Consider the following 19,047-nt stretch of genomic DNA (forward strand, 5'->3'; position numbering starts at 1 on the left):
TTTTTTTTTTTTTTTTTTTTTTTTTTTTTTTTTTTTTTTTTTTTTTTCAAGAAATCATATCTACTATTCCACCTATATATCATATAGAGGTGTACTTATGTATCACGTACTTGAGAAAACACATAAAAACAGACAATTTTAAAGCTAGTCTGTGTCTGGTTTGTAACCATGTTGAATATGCACACGTAATGAGTTGCCTGGAACTCGGGCCTTTCCCCACAGACGGGATTTTTGCTGGTGGCTAATTCTCAGGTCGGCCTTCAAAGATTTGCGTAACTTCAGTGCACACTAGTAAATTCTAGGACAGAATTACCACTGATGACAGTGGTTTTAAAGGAAAATGTACTCAGAATTCTTGTCTCTGTAATAGGAGAAGGATGCTACTTTTTCTCCCTCTTTGGGCCTCTGACGTTGTGTTCTGTAGACTGGGCAGGCTGTGGTGGTAGGGAAAGTGGGAGCTTAGAGATAAAAAGCATATGGGACTCCTGGAAATAACAACAAAGGGAAATGTATTGAGATGTCAGGATGAGGGAGAGGGCTTTGACATGGGGGCCCTGGCAGGGGTTGCAGAATAAATGAACTTTTCCAAACCATGCCCCAAACACTGGCACCTGGGTGAGAAAAGGAGCTGGAGCTGGGCACTTTTTCTCTCCCGGCTTTTCTGTCAGACCTCCTACCCTACTATTATAGGCCTTACTATTGACATCTGGCAAAAGAGAACTGGTAAAAAGGGAGATGTGTGAGAATTGCAGGTGTGACACCTGGGGGGGGGTCATCGTAGGAATCTACTGGAGTAGGAGGAAGAAGTAGAGAAAAGAGGAAGTTCCCATTACCCTCTGAGCAAAGAAGCTTCCTTGCTGCTGAATGTGGCTGGAGCTGCACCCCACCCACTCTGTCTTCACTACTGTGTAGTCATTCCAAGGTGGTTGTCTGATTTGACTGTGAAGAGCCTGGATGGTTAATATTTGTTAGGTCTGGGTGGTGATACATCATTGTGTGTTATCTCACACTGTATATCCTTACTTTGGAAGTATTTCACGATGATAATAGAAAAAGCTAGTGGGTTTGTTGTGAAGAGAGTCTGTTCATAGGAAAACATGATCTAGTCATCAGTCTGGTTTAGCAGTTAGCTAAATAAACCAAGTGTAACTCAGATGGCTCATAGAGCTTTATCTTACCATAGAGTTTTATGTCACCGTGGGGGTATAAAAAGTATTAATGAATTAACAGAAGGTCTTTTATATTTCATTTATTTATTACATCTCTTAACAGACTATTTTTTATTATAAATGTGAATACACAGTTTCCCACTTCTTATTTGTTCATAGTTTTCTCGACAAACAGTAGCTACTTTTACAAATTTTCCAATTAATAGTTTCAGTGACTTCATTACATCAACACCCAACTGATAGATAAGAGGATTTTGTTTTCATCAGTATGTTCATTGCTTTTTAAATTTTTTATCTTTCCCAAAGATAGGAATTCAATGCAGTTGTTTATTTGTTTAGTTTTTTGGGCTACCAACATCTTAATTTCTTGATAGGCCAGTTGTAATGTGTGACTAGGGACTCTATTCTTCAGACATTGCATTTGAAGCAGCGGGTAGGAAGCAATTTGGAAGCAGTGTGAAAGTAACATCATTTGTTTTTGCAGACTTTGTAATTTTCTTCTGGAAAATCCAGATTATCCAAAGAGAGAAGATAGAATCATTATAAATCCCAGTAGCAGTCTGCTGGCCAGCCAAGATGAGACAAAGGCAAGTGTTGTGTTCTTGTCTTGCTACCTGGAAATGCCCTGCTTTTTTTGTTGCTATCTCTGTGGGAAGAAAGTGCTTTGTTGGGACAAGTTTTTAAAGACTAGCAGAGGGATATAGGATTTCAGAATATATCTATACTTCAGTGGGATCTCCCAATCTGAGCCACTTTGAATTCTGTCTTTAACTCCTCCCTCTCCATGTAATTCTTATCTTCCTTTTCCCACAAAGGATTAAACGAATCTTCCATATCTTTAATCCTACAAAGCAAATTCCTAAAGCTAAACAAGAACTGGCTAGGATTCTAACATTTTATTATGAAAATTTTCAAACCTTAAGAAAAGTTGAAACTTTTACGTTGATTACCGATATACCCAACACCGGTACTACTAAAAAGTTAACAGTTTACTGTATCCTCTTTATCATACCTATGTCATCTGTCTGTTCATTAGCACATCTTTGTTATGTTTCATTTCATTAAAATGTGTTTCAGAGTAAGTTGCAGAAGCATCAGTACACTTCTCTGTAAATACTTCAGCATACATATCATTGCCTAGAGTTGAATCTCTTTTTTTCTTTTGATGTGAGATTTGTATACAGTGTATTCACCTGTTTAACCCAAATCTCATATCAAGATGTAAACAGTTTGGCTTTTAAAAACTGTAATCATTGTCATTATTTGTGATTTAAGCTGGCATTTAGTGTGTTATATGGTAAAGTATGGTTGAGAACTAACTTTATTACGATCTGTTGCTTGATCTTCCAACTCCACACAAATTCTTTGACTATCTCTTTTGTATGTTCTATAATAGGAAAAAAAATAGTTGTTTGTAAATATTTTATGGAAAGAAGGTGGCTGAAAGATTGGTTTAAATCCCCAACTATATTTCTTCACGAGTTATAACTAGTAAAACTAGTCTGTAGGCTCTGGATAGGTTTGTTTAACCTCTCTGAGCCACCATTTTCTCATCTCTCTTATAGGGCTGGTAACTTTCTTAGAGATTAATTAGGAAAAAATTAGGTTATTTTCTTCTACATGTAATTCTTAAAATGATTTTCCCTACATGAGAAATTTACTGTCTGGCCTCTAATTTTATGCTTCTCTCTCATTTCAGTTGCCTAAAATAGACTTTTTTGACTATTCTAAGTTGACTCCTCTAGACCAGCGCTGCTTCATCCAAGCCGCCGACCTCCTTATGGCTGACTTCAAAATGCTCAGTAGTCAGGACATTAAGTGGGCCCTGCATGAGCTTAAAGGACACTATGCCATCACCCGAAAGGTGCTCTACTTGGTCTTCCTGTTGGTGTCACACTTCTTGACTACATCTTCCCATGATAACAGAATGAACAGTTCAGCTTGTAGAAGTTGTGATGGTTTATGATTGCAGAGAGCTAAGGAATTTGTTAAGGTGAAGTTAAGTAGATAGGTATTTGCTGATCAGGAAGGGCTAAATGAAAAGAAATAATAGATGAGAAGCAGAGAAGTTCTGGTTTGACCATAAAAACACAGAGGGTAATATATTTTACTGTGGATTGCAGGAGTATGAAAGATGTGTTCTAATCTTGCTCCTTTCTGATTTGCTTTCTCACTTGGGACAAGTCACACTACCATCCATCCCCCAGGTGGCTCAGTTATCAGTGATATGACGTAAGGTCTGTAAAGAGTTCGGGAACTCAGCAGTACCCCCTCAGAAGAAGTGGGCAGCTCCTGACAGCTCCCAGCACTTTGCCCCCAGGATCCTAAAATACACAGCACTTAAAGGCCTCTTAAGGGCGAGAAGGGTGCTGGTTTGTGGTGGATAACAGACATGTGTCTTCCCGTGAAACGCAGCACACAGTGCCCACTTTGTAGCTGTGTCCAGAACAGGAGCCCATGCACCAGCAGAGACTTTGGCTTACTCCTCTTGGTCACCGTTACTGCCATTAAATTCTCTTCTCTTGCTGAAATTCTTGTGCTTCTCAGCAAACACTGTGATTTTCTTTTGTCCAAAGGACAAACAAATGTGGAGTTATCATAGTGGTTATCTCTGGGTCTTACCTGTAGGAAGGTAAGACCCAAGGACTATGTGGCTCATGCTGAGGTCTAGGCCAAGCCCCTTCCACCTTTTTTTTTTTTTTTTTTTTGAGACAGAGTCTCATTCTGTCACCCAGACTAGAGTGCAGTGGCACGATCTCGGCTCACTGCAGCCTCTGCCTCCCTGGTTCAAGAGATTCTCCGGCCACGGTCTCCTCAGTAGCTGGGACTATAGATGCACACTACCACCCCTGGCTGATTTTTGTATTTTTAGTAAAGATGGGTTTTCACCATGTTGGCCAGGCTGGTAAGGCTCCTTACCTCAGGTGATCCTGCCAGCTCACCCTCCCAAAGTCCTGGGATTACAGGTGTGAGCCACCGCACCTGGCCAAAAAAAGACTTTGAGAGAAAAATAGAGGGGGCTTTGAAAGGGTAAAACAGGTGACAACCTAAGGTAGACCAAGGGTCTCCCTGAGCGAGGGACCTTTAATCACAGACCCAAGTAGGAGTTTGGTGAAAGGGGGTGTGGAAGATGTTAGTGTCATTTATTGGGTTGGGGACTAGTATAAAAATCTGGTTTGAAGGGAAATAATCGTGAATTCCGTCTGGGAAACATTGGTTGCCAGTGTGCTAAGAAGGGCCTTGTGAGTAAAAATAATTCATTGGGAGACTGAATTGGACTAAAAAGTTTGGAAAATATAGAGAGTAGATAGATGGGTCTTTTTTTTTTTTTTTTTTTTTTCGGTATCTCCTTGAGTTTTATGGTGATAGGACTTTGAGAGTCATCAGCATATGAAAAATAATCTCACCAGTCAGATTGAGGTACTCAGAGATATCAGGTGAGAAAAGAGGACTCCTGACATATAAAGACCAAGCAGAGGAGACAGGCATACAGGAAGAGGGGAAGTTGAGAGAGTGGAGCAGCCTATATCATCATCATCATCATTAGTGTTATTTAGAAACAGGGTCTCTCTCTGTCACCCAGGTTGGAGTACACTGGCACAATCATGGCTTGTTGCAACCTTGACCTTCTGGGCTCAAGCCATTAGATGTACACCACCAAACCTGGATGATCTTTTTATTTTATTTTTTGTAGAAACAGGGTTTTGCTAGATTGCACAGGCTGTTCTTGAACTCCTGTAATCCTGCCTCAGTCTCCCAAAGCACTGGGATGCTACCATGCCCAGCCTACGTTATTAAATACTGCTAAGAGTTTGTACTAGATGAGGACTAGAATGCAGATGGTGGACTTGGTCACTCAATAATAAGCATGGATGAGTAAGTACAAAGACAGGGCAGATGCCAGATTAGAGACAGCTGGAAAGCTTGTGTACATGAATGTGAGGTAGTGAAGCAGCAGATAGCTCCTTCTTTGATAAGTTGCTCTACAATGAGGCGAAGAAGAAAGAGGGGCTGGCATTGAAAGAGGGATGAGATCAAGGGAGAAAGTATTTCCATTTTTTTAGGATGGCAAAGACTGGAGCACTTTTTTTTCTTTTTTTCAGACAGAGTCACACTCTGTCACTCAGGCTGGAGTACAATTGTGCTATCTTGACTCACTGCAACCTCCAGCTTCCAGGTTCAAGTAATTCTCCTGCCTCAGCCTCCCAAGTAGCTGGGATTACAGGCACCTGCCACCAGGTGCCTGTAATTTTTTTGGTAGAGATGAGGTTTTGCCATGTTGGCCAGGCTGGTCTCGAACTCCTGACCTCAGGTTATACATTCATCTCAGCCTCCCAGAGTGCTGGGATTACAGGCATGAGCCACTGCACCTGGCCTGACTGGAGCACATTTAAATGCTGATAAGAAAAATATAAGAGGGAGAAGCTGAAGGTAGGAAAGAAAAGGAATCCTCACTAGTGGGAGGATTTTGAACTCCAGCATGGTGTTGAAGGGTGGGGTGGATATAGATGCATGCAGAGAAGAGTGTGGGAGAAGCAGATTTGGGGAAAGTGAAGAGGAGCATTGACCAGAGAAACAACATGGAAGTTTTGCCTGTAGTATGGAACTCACCAGCTCATTATCATCTGATTTTAACCTGTACTTATGCAAGGACAGCTTGGACAGTTTTGTTTTATTTGAGACAGGATATAGTGCAGTGATGCCATCTCAGCTCACTGAAGCATCGCCTCTCAGGTTCAGGTGATTCTCCTTCCTTAGCCTTTGAATGGCTAGGACCACAGCTGTGCACCACCACACCTGGCTGTTTTTTTGTATTTTTAGTAGAGATGGGGTGTCCCCATGTTGCCCAGGCTGGTCTGAAATTCCTAAGCTCAAACGACCCACCCCACTCAGCCTCCCATGGTGCTAAGATTACAGCTATGAGCCACTGCACCCAGCCAACAGATTTTATTTTCCCTAGTCACTTTTTAACCTGTCAGTGTTTTGCTTCCACCACTGTACCAATTTATGAAAGTCAGAGAAATGAAAATAATGAAATGCTGCCTATTTATTTTGCCACTGCCTTTTTTTTTTTTTTTTTTTTTTTTTTTTTGAGACACAATCTCACTCTGTTACCCAGGCTGGAGTGCAGTGGTGCAGTCTCGGCTCACTGCAACTTCCCCCTCCTGGGTTCAAGTGATTCTCCTGCCTCAGTAGGAGTAGCTGGGATTATAGGCATGCACCACCACGCCTGACCAGTTTTTCTATTTTTAGTAGAGACGGAGTTTTGCCATGTTGGCCAGGCTGGTCTTGAACTCCTGACTTGAGGTGATCCACCCGCCTTTGCCTCCCAGAATGCTGGGATTACAGACATGAGCTACCACACCCAGCTGCCACTGCCTATTCTTGTTAGCCATGCTGGGAAGAAAGTTGAAACTGTTAAATGGCATTTGGGGATTGCCTGTTTCAAGTATTATTTTCCATTTATAGAGGTAACCTTTCCCTTTCTCAATTTGTAGGCCTTTTCCGATGCCATTAAAAAATGGCAGGAGCTATCACCAGAAACCAGTGGAAAAAGGAAGAAGAGAAAAGAAATGAATCAGTATTCTTACATTGATTTCAAGTTTGAACAAGGTAATGCAAACCATGTTGCTGGCAGTGTGTAGCTGCAACGCTGTACCTTTTCTTCCCACAGACAGTGAAGGAAGCCATGCTGCATGTGTCTGCCGAGCATCTGACCAGGCCAGTCTAAGGAGTGACTGACAGGGACTACTTTCACAGCACATCAGAATTTTTAGAAAGTGGCTGCACTTGTTGGCTTCCTTCTTTGTACTTAAGATAAACTATGACAGAAAAAATTTGTGTGCTGTTAGAAAATTTATGTGTGGGAAGATATTTGGGTATGCTGTTAAGCTTGGGGGAAAAAACTGGTCTTGAAGGCTTGATGATAATTGGCTGTATTATTAGATAAAAACTACCCGGACTTATGCATAAGGGCTTACTGCAGAGGGTCACTTACGCACCTGAGAGAATTATAACAGATTTTATCTGAGTTGCTTGTACCCAGTAAAGGAGTTTACTACAACTTTTTCTAGAGATCATGCCATAAACAGGAACATTTCCCTTTCCTTTTCTCTTGCGTTTCTGTTACATGTGTACTTAATTACTGCACTTGATTTCAGGTATGACTAAGTGGAAACTTGGGTAACTGTAAAGTTGGAAAGAATTTGAATTTACTATGAACTCTTCAGTAGCTAAAAGAAATTCCCTTAGGCTATGACTCCTGAGGTTGCTAAGCCAAACTGTGCAGCAGTGCTCTGCTAACATGACATTCTCCCTGGCCTGTGGCAGAATGTAGAACTAGGGACAGTATGCAGGTGGGTTTTCATTCAGCCAAATTTACCCAGAGGTCACAACAGGCATCCTTGGGCGTAGCCATACAGCATTTGTGTCTGACTTCAGTGGTGGAGAAAGTACTACTCTGCAAGATAGTTTACTCCCTTGTTGGTCAACTCTATCTTTTAGACAGTTCTTCCTTTATATTAAGTCAGTATATACTTTCCTCAAATGTCCTGCCATGGTTGTTGTTCTTGCCTTCTACCACTGTACAGTGGTGGAATCTGGAGTGACAGATTCTGGCTGTTTCCCCTTCATCAGCCTGACTGCCCTTCTCCCCTTCCCTGTGTGCCCTTCTCTAGCTTGTCAGGGTCTTTTTGAAAGTTGGGGTGTACAAGACGGGACATCATATTCCACATGAGGTCTGCTCATATTCAGCCTTGGTCTTTGCACCCACATTGCTGTCAAGTCATGCACCTCTAGGTTTTGCTGCATCTCACATTTTTCCCTGTAAACTTCATTTTATTTGGTTCAGTCCCTTGTTTTAGGAATAGCACTTTAATACAGATGCTGATTCTTAAATTGTACTTATCAGATAATCTTTTTTTTGAGACAGTTTCACTCTTGTTGCCCAGGCTGGACTACAATGGTGCGATCTTGGCTCACTATAACCTTTGCCTCCCGGGTTCAAGCAGTTCTCCTGCCTTAGTCTCACGAGTAGCTGGGATTACAGGCGTGTTCCACCATGCCTGGCTAAATTTTGTATTTTTAGCAGAGACAGGGTTTCTCCATGTTGGTGAGGCTTGTCTTGAACACCCAACCTCAGGTCATCCGCCAGCCTCAGCCTCCCAAAGTGCTGGGATTACAGGCATGAGCCACCACGCCCTGCCATTATCAGATAATCTTTAAGGACCCTGGAAGTATGATATAGAAAATATGCTTGATTTATATTAGGAATTTAATGTTTATGACTCATACTTAGCCTTTTTTAACAGCTTTTTATAAGGACATGGGCTAAGAATCCCTCATCTGTTCCAGGAATCCCATTTTTCTCCTTTTCAGTTTGTTTTCTATCTAAGTACTGCTCTTTGGTCTATAATTGGTTGACTCGAGTGAAACAGAGTTCTCCCTGCTCTGTCCTTTTTATGGTCATGCAGGAAAATGCATTAGAGGAAATTTTATAGACTTAATTGCATTTAATTTTAAAAATAAAGGATTGAAAATAACTCTTACTACTTGAACATGATAAACTACAAAAAGAACTGAGTAAAGACGAAAGAAATAATAGAAGGTGAAAAAAATTTTAATTTATGTCATTGATAATTATAGTAATTAACATTTATTGAGTTCTTAATATGTACCAGTCACTTTTCCAAGTGCTTTAATGGATTAACTTATGTTTCAAATAGCCTTGTGATATGTATGTGCCGTTATTATCATTTTACAGAAAAAACTGAAGCGCAGAGAGGTTAAGTAACTTGAAAGATATTTCATAGCAAGTAGCCAACCTGGGAATCTGACTTCAAAGCTTACTCTCCAAATATATGCGTTTCTATTCTTATAATACCAAAAACGGTGGGGTTTTGGTTTTGGGTTTTGGTTTTTTTTTACGGGGGGTGGACAGTCTTGTTCCTGTCACCCAGGCTGGAGTGCAATGGCGTGATTTTTGTTCACTGTAACCTTCGTCTCTGGGCTCAAGTGATTTTCCCGCCTCAGCCTCCCGAGTTGCTGAGATTACAGGTGTGTGCCACCATGCCTGGCTAATTTTTTTTTTTTTTTTTTTTTCACAGATGCCTAAACTTTTTATTTCACACAGATATGCAAGTTGTGAGGCCAAGAACATGACTGCAAACAAGATTTAATTTAAATGAATAGCCAGGCATGATGGCCCACACCTGTAATCCCAGCACTTCGGGAGGCCTAAGGGGTGAATTATCTGAGGTCAGGAGTTCCAGACCAGCCTGGCCAATATAGTAAAACCCCACCTCTACTAAAAATACAAAAAATTAGCTGGGTGTGGTGGCACACGTCTCTAATACTAGCTACTTGGAAAGCCGAGGCAGGAGAATCTCTTGAACCCAGGAGGCAGAGGTTGCAATGAGCTGAGATAGCACCATTGCATTCCAGCCTGGACAACAGAGCAAGATTCCATTCCCCACCCTTCCCCCTCAACAACAACAAAAATTTGATTACATAAATAAGCTTTCTTCCCCATGAAAATACTACTTGTTATTTCACACTTGGTCTAACACACACAAAATCCCCACCCTATCTGGCGCAGATACACTTAATAAGGCAATATCAAGTACAATTTCCATTTTATTTTTCTCCAGGGAATAGTTGTCTTCAATCTTTTACTCAGCTCCTTACATGGGTTTCGGTGGGGGTCGTGGGGCAGCACCCGCAGGTCTAAATCGGGGTGGCAGTGTTCGGTCCTTGCGGGCTTCACGAGATCGATTCCTGACTACTTTGCTGTGAATTGCACAACTCACACAGTAATGTAGCTTCACATAGAGCTTGGGAAGTACATAGGCATCAAAGACACTCACTTCAGAAATATCCCTGACTGCTGCAGCCTCCACTATGTTTCGAATGACGAATTTCTTAATGGCCTTGTCCTTGGGCACGCATCGGGCACAGTTCGTGCAGCGAATAGGCTGAACATGGCCGCGGCCCTTTTTGGCACGACCGTTGTTCCTTCTTTTCTTTGTCATTTTGGAAGCTCGCAGCAGAGAAACCTAATTTTTGTATTTTTAGTAGCGACGGGGTGTCACCATGTTGGACAGGCTGGTCTTGAACTCCTGCCCTCAGGTAATCCACCTGCCTCAGCCTCCCAAAGTACTAGGATTACAGGCATGAGCCACTGTGCCAGGACCCAAAAAGTGGTTTCCTGAAGAAAAAGTTTAAACTAGTGAGAATGAGCAAGAGAAAAGGAGAATCAAAATAAAATATATTGGGAACCAGATGATAAATGTTAACATCAAGAGATGACGACCAATAAATTGAAAATCTGGATGAGATAAAGTTTTCTAGTAAAACATAATATGGCCAGACAGTGTGGCTCACACCTATAATTCCAGCATTTTGGGAGGCCTCAAGGCTGGTGGATTGCTTGAGCTTAGGACTTCAAGACCAGCCTGGACAACATGGCAAAATCCCATCTCTACAAAAAATACAAAAAAATTGGCTGGGCTTGGTGGCACCTGCCTGTATAGTCCGAGCTCCTCAGGAGGCTGAGGTGGGAGGATCGCTTGAGTCCAAGAGTTGAGGCTGCAATGAACTATGAATGTGCCACTTCACTCCAGCCTGAGCAACAGAGCAAGACTCTGTCTCAAAAAAAAAAAAAAATCATAAATTACCAAATCAGCAAAAGAAATACAAAACCTGAGGAGATCAATTATATATTGGTTGTCATTCTGCTTTTATTCTCATGTTATAATATACTGTGGTGAATATAGCCTCTATTCCTTCAGCCCCTTATATATTTGAATGCTTTCAAAATAAAAATGATTGAAAAACATTCAGCACCTTTGTACCCACCAGAATGGCTAAAATTAAAAACTGATGATAGGTATTGGTAAGGACATGGAGAGACTGGAACTCACATGCATTGCTGATAGAGGAAGGGTGTAAACAGGTACAATGGAAAACTGGTATTATTTTCTGATAGGCTGAAAGTCATCCTATCCCATGATCAAGCAATTCCCAGCTACACTGTGGACATACATTCACCAACAAATAGCTATAAGCAGCACTATTCAGACTAACCCAAAACAATAAACCCATGTCCTCAGTAGCGAAATAGATAATAAATTGTGGTATATTCACATAGTGCGCTTCTGACAGGAGATGCCTTCCAATTGGAGCATAAACAGAGGGAAAAAACCAGAAAGATCAAAGAAGGGGTGGTAGGTTGGCAAATGGTATGAAGCTCAGTCTTTCCAAATGGTAAAATGTGATACAGAAATCATGAAACATGCCACCAGAGAGAAGGTGGAGGATGAGGCCCGGAAAAAAGGACATGAGTGGTCCAGATTCCTAACACACGCTTGTCTGCATGCTTTTGCATTGTCGTATATCTTCTAGGTGACATAAAAATAGAAAAGAGGATGTTCTTTCTGGAAAATAAGCGGCGACATTGTAGGTCCTATGACCGGCGTGCTCTCCTCCCAGCTGTGCAGCAAGAGCAGGAGTTCTATGAGCAGAAAATCAAAGAGATGGCAGAGGTAGGAAGATGTGCTCTGGTCTTGGGATGTGTTTCTGGGGTTCTAGTTTGCTCTCAGAGTTTAGTTAGTACAAAACTGTCTTTTAAGATTTCCCTTTTCTTTAGAGAGTGATTAACTTGGATATATAAAACATTTTTAAAATTTAAAAAAAGCTGGGTTTTGTCATAATAATTATGTTTGTGGTTTCATAAATCAGATTTATGTTAGAAAATCGAAAATTTTAATTGGAGCTTTGTGTATCTTTTTCACCTCCTCCCTCAACCTCTAATGGAGAAAGAGATTCCATTTCTCTCTTAAATTTTTCTAAATATAGGATCAAATGTGCAGGTCAGCTGGAATGTATATATTGGCTGTTTAATAAGTATCTTCTAGACCAATGGCTTCAAAGTGTGACCCAGAGATCCCTGGGTTTTCCAAGACTCTTGGAGGTCTGGGAGGTCAAACCTCTCGTAACTATGCAAGACATTACAGTGGCCCTTAAACAACATGAGGGTTAGGAGTGCTATCCCCCTATGCAGTTGAAAGTCTGCATATATTGTTTGACTGCCCCAAAGCTTAACTTTGAACAATTGAACTGTTGACAGGAAGCCTTAATAACAGTCAATGAACATGTTTGGTATGTTTTGTGTATTACAGGCTGTATTCTTACAATAAGGTAAGCTAGAGAAAAAAATGTTACTAAGAAATTGATAAGGAAAATATACTTACTGTTCATTAAATGGAAGAGTAGATCAGCATGAGAAGGCCTTTATCCTCATGGGCTTCACGTTGAGTAGACTGAGGACGAGGGGTGTGTTGATTTTGCTGTCTCAGGGTGGCAGAAGCAGAAGAAAATAAGCACATAAGTGGGTCCCCGCAGTTCACACCTGTGTTGATCAAGGAAAACTGTGTTTGCTTTTTTACTGTATTGAATTTGTACCAGCAGAACAAAAGCGGTGTTACCTTGGCATGTATCAGTCCAGTGGCACAGAGCCATTCTTATCATCATTGTTTTTTTCACCACCATGCTCTTATATTTTTAAGACATACCAGTTTCACCTAAAAATGTCTTTTTTTTTTTTTTTTTTTTTGAGACGGAGTTTCGCTCTTGTTGCTCAGGCTGGAGTGCAATGGCGCGATCTCAGCTCACCGCAACCTCCGCCTCCTGGGTTCAGGCAATTCTCCTGCCTCAGCCTCCTGAGTAGCTGGGATTACAGGCACGAGCCACCATGCCCAGCTGATTTTTTGTATTTTTAGTAGAGACGGGGTTTCACCATGTTGACCAGGATGGTCTCGATCTCTTGACCTCGTGATCCACCTGCCTCGGCCTCCCAAAGTGCTGGGATTACAGGCGTGAGCCACCGCGCCCGGCTCTAAAAATGTCTTTGATAGGCCAGACGAGGTAGCTCACACTTGTAATCCCAGGCGTGCTTTGGGAGGCCGAGGAGGGCAGATCACGAGGTCAGGAATTTAAGACCAGCCTGACCAACATGGTGAAACTCCGTTTCTACCAAAAATTAGGTGGACACCTGTAATCCCAACTACTGTGGAGGCTGAGGCACAAGAATTGCTGAATCAGGAGGCAGAGGTTGCAGTGAGCCGTGATTAGGCCACAGCAGTCCAGCTGGGGTGGCAGAGCAAGGCTGTCTCAGGGGGGGAAAAAGTCTTTGATAAAGCAGTAAAAAATATTTTACCAAATTTTGACACTTGAAAACATATTTTTAATATTCTATGTAATAAAATGAAATGCTTCTGCCACTTCCCAGGATATGAAGCTTGTCTTATATCCAAGTATGAGGAAAGCGCTTGTGCAACTGAGCCACAAATCAGCTGCATTGGCCACTTTTTACTTGGAAAAAAGTGACTGACAGAAAAACTATGATTATTCAAAATAAGGTATTTGGCAGGCATTTTCTCAAAAATAAAGTGATCATTTTTGACCAAAATTCTAGATTTTTAAGCAGAAATTAGAATTTATTATTTTCATTCATCTGTTACAAAATCACATTCATTAATATCACTAATCTTATCAGATAAGTAAAGAATTGGCAAATTGATGGATGTATTTTAATTGATTGTAGTCATTTATTTTGGTGATGTTCACGTTGTCCCATCTCTGGCCAGTGGCTGTATTTTAATTGATGGTAGTCATTTATTTTTGGTAATGTTCACATTGTCCCATCTCTGGCCAGTGGCTACTGCTTCAAGTTAATCTCTCTTTACCTGACCCCAGTAGTCTCTGACAACATCCTTGCTTTTGGGCACAGCAAGGTGACCTTGTTTCAACTTCTGCTTTCTCTGACCTGGACTCAACAATTTCTCCAAAGTGCCTTCTTTGCTTTTTTCTCTTTTCTTTTTTGACAGAGGATCCCCATGTGTCACCCAGGCTGGAGTGCAGTGACGAAATCATGGCTTATTGCCTCAACTTCCTGGGTTCAAGCAATCCTTCCACCTCAGCCTCCCGAGTAGCTGGGACTACAGGTGTGTGCCACCACACCTGGCTAACTTTTTTTGTATTTTTTTGTAGAGCCTAGGTTTCCCCAAGTTGGTCTCGAACTTCTGGCCTCAAGCTGTCCTCAGCCTCAGCCTCCAAAGTGTAGGGGTTGCAGGCATGTACCACCATGCCCTGCTAACTTTATTTTCTTTTCTCTATGCTAAAAACCTTGGTTCTTAATAACATGAATAACATTCTTGTCAGATTATATCTGAGAATATAAAACTAAAATATTTTAAAGTCACTTGAAATAAGTCTTGGTGCTTATGCCATTAACTTGATAAACAAGATTCTGGCCAGGCATGGTGGCTCACGCATGTAATCCCAGCACCTTGGGAGGCCAAGGCAGGTGATCACTTGAGACCAGGAGTTCAACATTAGCCTAGCCAACATGGCAAAACTCCATCTCTACTAAAAATGCAAAAATTAACAGAGCATGGTGGCACACACTTACAGTCCCAGTTACATGGGAGGCTGAGGCAAGAGAATCACTTGAACCTGGAAGGTCAAGGTTGCAGTGAGTCAAAATCGTGCCACTGCATTCCAGCCTGGGCAACAGAGCAAGACTGTCTCAAAAAAAAAAGGGTGGTGGGGCTGGGCACAGTGGCACATGCCTGTAATCCCAGAACTGCCAGGTGTGGTGGCTCACACCTGTAATCCCAGTACTTTGGGAGGCCAAGGTGGGCCTCACCTGAGGTCAGGAGTTCGAGACTAGCCTGACCAACATGGAGAAACCCTGCCTCTACTAAAAATACAAAATTAGCCAGCTTGGTGGCACATGCCTGTAATCCCAGCTACTTGAGGGGGCTGAGGCAGGAGAATCGCTTGAACTCAGGAGGCAGAGGTAGTGACGAGCCAAGATCGTGCCTTTGCACTCCAGCCTAGGTAACAACAGCAAAACTCTGTCTCAAAAAAAAAAAAATCCCAGCACTTTGAGAGGCTGAGGTGGGTGGATCATGAGGTTAGGAGTTCAAGACCAGCCTGGCCAATATGGTGAAACCCTGTCTCTACTAAAAATGCAAAAATTAGCTGAGTGTGGTGGCACGAGTCTATAGTCCCAGCTGCTCAGGAGACTGAGGCAGGAGAATCACTTGAACTTGGGAAGCAGAAGTTCTAGTGAGCCAAGATTGCACCACTGCACTCCAGCCTGGGGGCAACAGAGTGAGACGCCATCTCAAAAAAGGTGGGTGGGGGTGGCGATTTTTTTTTTTTTTTTTTTTTTTGAGGCGGGGTCTTGCTCTGTCACCAGGCTGGAGCATAGTGGCACGGTCTCGGCTCACTGCAACCTCCATCTCCCAGGTTCAAGCGATTCTTCTGCCTCAGCCTCCTAAGTAGCTGGGACTACAGGCGCATGCCAAACGCTCGGATAATTTTTTTTGTATTTTTAGTAGAGATGGGGTTTCACCATGTTGGCCAGGGTGGTCTCAACCTCTTGACCGTGTGAGCCACCACGCCCAGCCAAGAATTGTTTGTTTGTTTTTTTAACCTAATTTTGTAAAAATTTTAGTTCTGAAATCCAAACTATAAAACAAGGAATATTCAGAAAAACCTACCTTCTATTTTATCCCTTTCTCCCACTTTCCTTTTTTTGTTGTTTGTTTGGCATTTTTTTGTTTTTGAGACAGAGTCTTGCTCTGCCACCTAGGCTGGTGTGCAGTGGCAGGATCTCGGATCTCAGCCCAGTGCAACCTCTGACTCTCGTGTTCAAGCAGTTCTCCTGCCTCAGCCTCATGAGTAGCTGGGATTACAGGCATGCACCACCATGCCTGGCTAATTTTTGTATTTTTAGTAGAGACGGGGTTTTGCCATGTTGACCAGGCTGGCCTCAAACTCCTGACCTCAAGTGATCTCCCACCTTGGCCTCCCAAAGTGCTGGGATTACAGGCATGAGCCACTGTACCTGGCCCTTTACTTTGTTTATATATAACCGTTATTATTAGTCTCTGGTTTATCTTTCCTTATTTTATGCGAAAGCAAATATGTATATGTATTTTTGTATACCCATCTTTCTTATCCAGTTAGTAGCAGACTTTGCCAGGCATGGTAGCTCATACCTGTAGTCCCAGCTACTCGCGAAGCTGAGGTGGGAGGATCTCTTGAGCCTGGAAGGTTAAGGCTGCAGCGAGCCAATATTGCACGACCGCACTCCAGCCTGGGTGACAGAGTGAGATCCTGTCTCATAAATAAATTAATTTAGTTTAATCCCAAATGGTGGTAGACTCTTCTACAACTGCATTTTTCATTTAACCATGCATCCTGGCAATTACTCTACAGCAATTCATAGAGATTTTTCTGTTTCCTATTTGAAACTAACTGACTGGTGTACTTTTTTATGTAATACCCCAGTTTATTCAGTCATTCACCTAATGATGGACTTTTAGGGTTGTTCCCAGGTTTTCAATATTATAAATAGTGCCATGATAAATAAATTTGTGCATACATCATTTCCTGTTTCTGCCCGGGTGCGTCTTTGGGCTAGACTCTTGGAAGTGGCATTGATGACTCTGCCAGCTTCTGGCCAGTGTGGTTGTCCTGCTTTGCATTCTCACCAGTAATAAGTGAGAGTGCCCACTGCCACACAGCCTTGCCAAAGAAGTCTGTTGTGAAACTTAGTTTTTTGTTTTGTTTTATTTTTTTATTTTTATTTTTTTTTTGAGAGAGTTTCAGTCTTCTTGTCCAGGCTGGAGTACAATAGTATAATCTCGGCTCACTGCAGCCTCTGCCTCCCAGGTTCAAGCTCTTCTGCCTCAGCCTCCTGAGTAGCTGGGATTACAGGCACATGCCACCACGCCCAGCTAATTTTGTATTTTTTTTCTTGAGTTGGGATTTCTCCATGTTAGTCAGGCTGGTCTCAAACTCCTAACCTCAGGTGATCCACCCACCGCAGCCTCCCACTTGCCTCAGCCTCCCAAAGTGCTGGAATTATAGGTGTGAGCCACACACACCTGGCCAAACTTAGTTTTTACCTTTTCAGCTTGTTGTTTGTTGATGCCATTCTTTGCTATTCAAAGTGTTTTATGTCTCAGCCTTTTCTCTTATTCTACAGTTTCATACTTAAGAAAAATTGTTTGATATTTTCTAGCTCTCTGATCTACTTAAAATTTATTCCCAGGTGACTTTCTGAACTGCTAAACTATATAATTGAAGAGATGATAACACTGGAGTTATGTTTATGGAAATAAATACTAAATAGTGTCATCTTTACTAAATTTGTGTCTGAACGTGTGCTTTATTTGTTCTTCAGCATGAAGACTTTTTGCTTGCCCTGCAGATGAATGAAGAACAGTATCAAAAGGTAGTTTGAAATCTCACCTTGTTTATTCTGGGAATTTTCATGGGCTGTTTTCCTTTACCACGTTCTGTCCGCGTTTTTGATGGCAAATTTGTTTTCGGATAGCCTCCTGTTGATCTGCTGAGTTTGCAGTTCTGCCAAGTTATAGTCAGATACATGATCTAGTACAGTCACTCTTATACCACACCAAATCAGAATTGAAGGAAGTTAATAGATGTTCCTGTTAAAAATCATTACCTGACATTCATCAGATAGCCTCATAAAGAAAAGTTGATAACTTAGGTATCATTTAGAGTTAAAAGAAAGAGATATGTCTAACCGCAGTGCAAGAAGGGTTTCTGTATGGTATCTGCCAGTCTCATATAGTGACCTTTTTTTATTTTCTTTTTTTTTTCCCAGATGGAGTCTTGCTCTGTCACTGAGGCTGAGATGCAGTGGCACAGTCTTGGCTCACTGCAGCCTCTGCCTTCTGGGTTCAAGTGATTCCCCTGTCTCAGCCTCCCGAATAGCTGGGACTACAGGCATGCGCCACCATGCCAAGCTAATTTTTGTATTTTTAGTAGAGTCGTGGTTTCACCATGTTGGCCAGGCCGATCTCAAACTCCTGACCTCAGGTGATCCACCCGCCTCAGCCTCCCAAAGTTATGGGATTACAGACATGAGCCATTGCATCCGGTCAGTTTTCTAATGTGGTATAAGAATTGGTTGGTGGGTGGGTACCATGGCTCATGTCTGTAATCTCGGCACTTTGGGAAGGCCAAGATGGGAGGATTGCTTGAGCCCAGGAATTCAAAACCAACCAGGTTAACATAGCAACATCCCATTTCTAATAAAAATCTAAAATAAATAAATGAAAGAATGGAGCCAGGTTTGGTGGTTCATGCCTGTAATCCAAGCACTTTGGGCAGCTGAGGCAGACAAATCACGAGGTCAGGAGTTTGAAAACAGCCTGGCTAACATGGAGAAACCCTGTCTCTATTAAAATACAAAAATTAGCCGGGCATAGTGGCAGGCGCCTGTAATCCCAGCTACTAGGGAGGCTGAATCAGGAGAGTCGCTTAAACACAGGAGGCAGCCGGGCGCGGTGGCTCAAGGCCGGGCGCGGTGGCTCAAGCCTGTAATCCCAGCACTTTGGGAGGCCGAGGCGGGTGGATCACGAGGTCAAGAGATCGAGACCATCCTGGTCAACATGGTGAAACCCTGTCTCTACTAAAAATACAAAACATTAGCTGGGCATGGTGGCGTGTGCCTGTAATCCCAGCTACTCAGGAGGCTGAGGCAGGAGAATTGCCTGAACCCAGGAGGCGGAGGTTGCGGTGAGCCGAGATAGCGCCATTGCACTCCAGCCTGGGTAACATGAGTGAAACTCCGTCTCAAAAAAAAAAAAAAAAAAACCCGGGAGGCAGAGGTTGCAGTGAGCCGAGAAACGTGCCTCTGCACTCCAGCCCAGGGGGACAGAGTGAGACTCTGTCTCAAAAAAAAAAAAAAAAAAAAAAGAAAGAAAAGAAATGGGTTGGTGATTGGATCAGTTGCTATACCTAATAAAAGGAGTCAGTAGCCTGGTGCATTACT

General features: G+C 42.3%; 2 protein-coding genes across 3 annotated transcripts in view; one reads left to right on the plus strand and one right to left on the minus strand.

The window, feature by feature from the left end:
- Positions 1 to 17,828, plus strand: part of LOC116546385 (E3 ubiquitin-protein ligase RNF216-like) — a 24,882-nt gene extending 7,054 nt beyond the window's left edge. Inside the window, exons 2-6 of one of the 2 annotated variants that reach the window (XM_032272655.1) lie at positions 1,654 to 1,756; positions 2,869 to 3,033; positions 6,668 to 6,782; positions 11,571 to 11,710; positions 17,428 to 17,828. In XM_032272655.1, the coding sequence (XP_032128546.1) occupies positions 2,950 to 3,033; positions 6,668 to 6,782; positions 11,571 to 11,710; positions 17,428 to 17,487 (399 nt within the window). In that variant the 5' untranslated portion in view covers positions 1,654 to 1,756; positions 2,869 to 2,949 and the 3' untranslated portion in view covers positions 17,488 to 17,828. Of the gene's footprint in view, positions 1 to 1,653; positions 1,757 to 2,868; positions 3,034 to 6,667; positions 6,783 to 11,570; positions 12,448 to 17,427 lie in introns of those variants that run through there. The other variant, XM_032272654.1, reaches the window with a different exon arrangement.
- LOC116546386 (40S ribosomal protein S26-like) lies at positions 9,786 to 10,236 on the minus strand. The gene has a single exon (XM_032272657.1). The coding sequence runs from the start codon at positions 10,196 to 10,198 to the stop codon at positions 9,851 to 9,853; it is 348 nt and encodes a 115-aa protein (XP_032128548.1). The 5' UTR covers positions 10,199 to 10,236; the 3' UTR covers positions 9,786 to 9,850.
- Positions 17,829 to 19,047: the final 1,219 nt, after the last annotated feature.

The sequence above is a fragment of the Sapajus apella genome, unplaced genomic scaffold (assembly GCF_009761245.1).
Source record: "Sapajus apella isolate SASKATOON/1434 unplaced genomic scaffold, GSC_monkey_1.0 scaffold829, whole genome shotgun sequence".
Lineage (NCBI taxonomy): Eukaryota > Metazoa > Chordata > Mammalia > Primates > Cebidae > Sapajus > Sapajus apella.